Source organism: Brassica oleracea, chromosome C2, assembly GCF_000695525.1.
Source record: "Brassica oleracea var. oleracea cultivar TO1000 chromosome C2, BOL, whole genome shotgun sequence".
Taxonomy (NCBI): domain Eukaryota; kingdom Viridiplantae; phylum Streptophyta; class Magnoliopsida; order Brassicales; family Brassicaceae; genus Brassica; species Brassica oleracea.
Genome location: NC_027749.1, coordinates 36,127,654 through 36,132,215, shown reverse-complemented (window position 1 = coordinate 36,132,215; position 4,562 = coordinate 36,127,654). Strand labels below are relative to the sequence as shown.

Sequence of the window (4,562 nt, the reverse complement as noted above, 5' to 3'; positions counted from 1 at the left end):
CGAAGAGAATGACATCTTGCTTATTAGTGTATGAAAGATAGCTGGATATAACGGTTTAGTGAAGACATCGGCGAGCTGATTGTGCGTACGAACATGTAACGTTTTGATCAAGCCTTTCAGAATCTTCTCACGAACAATATGACAATCAATCTCCAAGCATTTGGTCCTTTCATGAAACACTGCAGTATTGGCAATATGTATAGCCGCAGTAGAATCACAAAAGAAAGCCATAGGTTGATGTTGTTGAACTGTGAACTCTTTGAGAAGATTAACAATCCATACTATCTCTCAAACAGCAAGCTCCATCGCTCGATATTCTGACTCTGCAGAAGAATGTGAAACAGTAGTCTGTTTCTTAGATTTCCATGCTATCAAAGAAGGTCCAAGAAAGAGACAGTAACCAGAGGTTGATCGTCTAGTATCTTTGCAAGAACCCCAATCAGCATCGGTAAAAGCTTTGAGAATCAAGTCTGATGCAGAGCTATAGAATAATCCCTTTCCAATGGTGGCCTTGAGATAGTGTAGTACCTTGTACGCCGCTTTAAGGTGAGTTTGTGTTGGAACCGAAGTGAATTGACATAACTTGTTGACCGCAAAGGTGATATCCGGACGTGTTATTGTCAAATACATCATCTTCCCAACCAATCTCCGATATAATCCAGGATCACTCAGTATAGGTTCCCCACTGTCAGTACACAGTTTGATGCTTAGATCCATTGGTATCGTGGACGGTTTACAAGCAAGAAGACCAGTTTCATCAAGAAGTTCCAGAATAGATTTTCTTTGACAAACAGAGATCCCCTGACTTGCTCTTGCTATCTCTAGACCAAGAAAGTATCGGAGAGGTCCAAGATCTCGCAGCTTGAAGCTCTTCTTTAGATCTTCCTTTAGTTGATCTACAGCATCATCATCATTGCTTGCAATAACAATGTCGTCCACATAGACTAAAACAGCCACATACGTTCCATTCACATTCCTTATGAATAAAGTATGATCAGAGTGAGATGATTGAAATTCAAGAGAAAGTAATGTCGCACTAAACTTGAGGAACCACTGCCTTGACGCTTGTTTAAGACCATATAAACACTTGTTCAGTTTACAGACAGGATTTTGAGGGAGAATTGTACCGTCTTTTGGAGTGTATCCAGGAGGTAATGCCATATAGATTTCTTCAGTCAGATCACCGTTACGAAAGGCATTTTAAATATCAAGTTGAGTTAAACTCCGTCTCTTTGCAGCTGCTACAGCTAATAGAGTCCTGACAGTGGCCATCTTGGCTACAGGAGAGAATGTATCAACGAAGTCTATCCCCTCCTGTTGTATATAACCCTTGGCGACTAAGCGAGCTTTGTAACGCTCCAAGGTGCCATCAGCATTCAACTTGACCTTATATACCCATCTGCATCCTATGGCATGCTTACCAGGAGGCAATGAACATATAGTCCATGTATTTGTACTCTCAAGAGCGATGAGTTCTTCATTCATGGCTTTGATCCATTCATCAAATTTCTTTGCCTGATTGAATGAAGTAGGCTCAACATGTTTGGTAACTGCACACACATATGCCTTGTATCCTTTTGTCAACTTCGCATAAGATAGATGAGCTGCAAGAGGATAAGGAATGCATGTAGCAGTCATATTGCAGTAGTAGTCTTCAATATAAGCTGGTTGTTTACAAGTCCGTTTTGAAGTTTTCTCAGACGCTGCAGGAATTTTACTATCAACCATAGTTTCATTGTTCACAACCACGGGTGTTTCTGTGTTAACAGAGGTGGAATCATTCTCAGAAACTGTGTGAGTCTTATTCACAACTGCAGGGTTAACATTCGGATAGAGATCATGATGAAGATCCGGCTCAGAGCAAGTAAATGGAAAGATATCTTCATGGAAGATAATGTTTCTTGATACAGAGATAGCATTTGTATCAAGATCCATTACTTTGTACCCTTTGAAACCAGTCGGATAGCCTAAGAACAAGCATGGTCTTGAACGTGGTTGAAACTTGTGTCTGTTCTTTGAGGACGTAGACACATAACACAAGCAACCGAAGACTTTGATCTCTGAATAATCAGGCTTCTTCTTGTGCAACATCTGATATGGTGACTTATCTTGAAGTAATGGTGAGGGAAGTCTATTGATCAGAAAAACTGCCGTAAGGACACAGTCTGACTGATAGACTATAGATTTGACCCATTTTCATCCATAGTTTATAGGTGTTTTTACTAATAATTATTATATTATAGAGTCTATTTATTATATTTATAAGATCAGGAGTGTTTTGGAGATAAGTGAAGATTTTGGAGCATTTTGGAGATATTTGGAGCAAGCACTCGAGATGACCATCGAGATCGACTATCGGTCGATATTGGAGAGTTAGAATCGATCGATACGCATGACTTGGTATCGATCGACAGTGAAGCGCGCAGAAAGCCCGTTTGGTCACAGCCGACTTGAAGCCCAAGACTTCACCATTTTACAAGATTACCTCTGACGAGTTTTACCCTAATTATATAAGCTTTGCCGCCATGTTAGAGGCATAGTGTGCTTTCCTTGTGCTTTCATTGTTTGACTATTTTCACAGCAAAGGTTTTTAGGATTTTGATAGATTAGAGAGAAGATCCAAAGTTATAATTTGTGATTGGAACTCCATTGATACCTATTTACTATTCTAATGAAGTTTTTATACTTAACTGCTATTATGAATTGTTTAGCTATGTCTGAGTAGTTCCATTGTTAGATTTTATGGTTTAAATAGGTTAGGAGGGATTAGCCCCAACTATAGATTGCTGAGTTGTGATAATCATCTTTAGGATTGTTCAATAATGCTTGTGTCTAGATTAGCTACCTAGAACCTGCCCTTGGATTGATTGATAAATGCGAGAGCTTTATTCTCATCCTAAAAACATTCTAATAGAACTATGTTTCTTGCTATGAGAAAGACGAGAGCTGATCTAGTGAGCTTAGTAAGCCTTCATTCAACCTGCGCATAAAGCTTGACTAGAGCGCGTCGATCGATATCACACTTGAATAATCGATCGACGGTGCAAAAGGTGTATCGATCGATATCCCAATAGGATTATCGATCGACACTTTCTATTGATCAAAATAATGAGAGTTGGGATCATTAGATCTAGTTAATAGACAAGTCAATACATGCGAGAGCTGATTGACTAGTTGATTAAAGTAGTTGAGATTTACATTATCATACATGCAACTCATTAAGCATCTGTACGATTATAATCCCAATTTTCCTGAATAAAAACTCTAAGTCTAGCTATTTCCTTTTTAAGCACCAAAACCCCAAACCTGCTATTGAACAAACACTTGTTTAGTTTTATGCAATTTACAGTTAAAAACTCCAAAAAACATTCTTCCTTAACAAATCATATTAGATTCATTAGGTTCCTTAGCTCCCTGTGAATTCGATCCCTAAGTACTACAACTCGACCTCTTATTTGAGAGAGTATAAATCACTCATTAGGGTAATTTGAGTGGTATCAAATTTGGCGCCGTTGCCGGGGAGCTTTGATCGCCTATTTTGTCTAATTTTTGTTAAGTTTCTGACATAAATTTCTTTTCTTGGATTTTCAGGTACATGCCAGTAGTACCAAAAGAAACAAGGAAACTCAATTAATATTCTCACCAGATCCTGCAAGTTTGGAACACTCGATCCGCAAGGAAGCGCGCTCCTTATCGACCGACAACAACACTTCTGTGTCGCTCGATTCTGCTCAACCACTGTCGACCCAGACACCAGTCTCGTCGACCGATTCTCGCTCACCCCTGTCGACCAACAACGCAAACGTTCCGTCGAACGACATCTTTCACCTGACATCGATTGACATTCCATCTCGGACATCGATCGATACTGAGCCGTGAAGTATGGTTGCGCATTTGATACTTGTTCGGGACAACAATGGAGACGTGCATGACCAGAAGGGTCATCTGCATAATGCAGCAGGTCAGAGGATAGATGCTCAGGGGCTGCAATCCCTGAGCCTGATGCTACTGCTACAGGTACTACCTTACCTGTAGATGAGGCTGCGCAACCCAAGACGTTGGCTGATTACATCCGTCCAGATCGATACTACACCAACAGATCAGCCATCCTTCCTACCACCATTGAGAGGGATTTTGAGTTGAAAGCGCAATACTACACACTTGTGGGACAGCTTCCCTACCCTGGATTATCCCACGAGCATCCTATGGACCATCTGGAGAGGTTCGAGGATCTGATTTCTGCTATTAGAGTCGAGGGAGTCTCTGAGGACTACATGTTATGCAAGCTCTTCAGGTACTCACTTGCTGGAGAAGCTTTGCATTGACTCAAGCAGTTACAACCAGGATCTTTTAAATCCTGGAGCGACAGCAAGAATGCATTCTTATGCAATTTCTTTGATGAAGCGCGTGCTGAATACTTGAGGAGCAAGATTGCTACATTCACTCAGGAGCCTGCAGAATCATTTAGAGGCTCTTGGATCAGATTCAAGTATTACCAGAGAGACTTTCCACACCACGGATTCAATGAAGTACAACTGCTCAGTACTTTCTACAGAGGCATC

General features: G+C 40.6%; 1 protein-coding gene across 1 annotated transcript; it reads right to left on the bottom strand.

Moving 5' to 3' along the window:
* Window positions 1–288: 288 nt before the first annotated feature.
* On the bottom strand, window positions 289–1,161 carry LOC106324115 (uncharacterized mitochondrial protein AtMg00810-like). Its single transcript, XM_013762135.1, has one exon. The coding sequence runs from the start codon at window positions 1,159–1,161 to the stop codon at window positions 289–291; it is 873 nt and encodes a 290-aa protein (XP_013617589.1).
* Window positions 1,162–4,562: the final 3,401 nt, after the last annotated feature.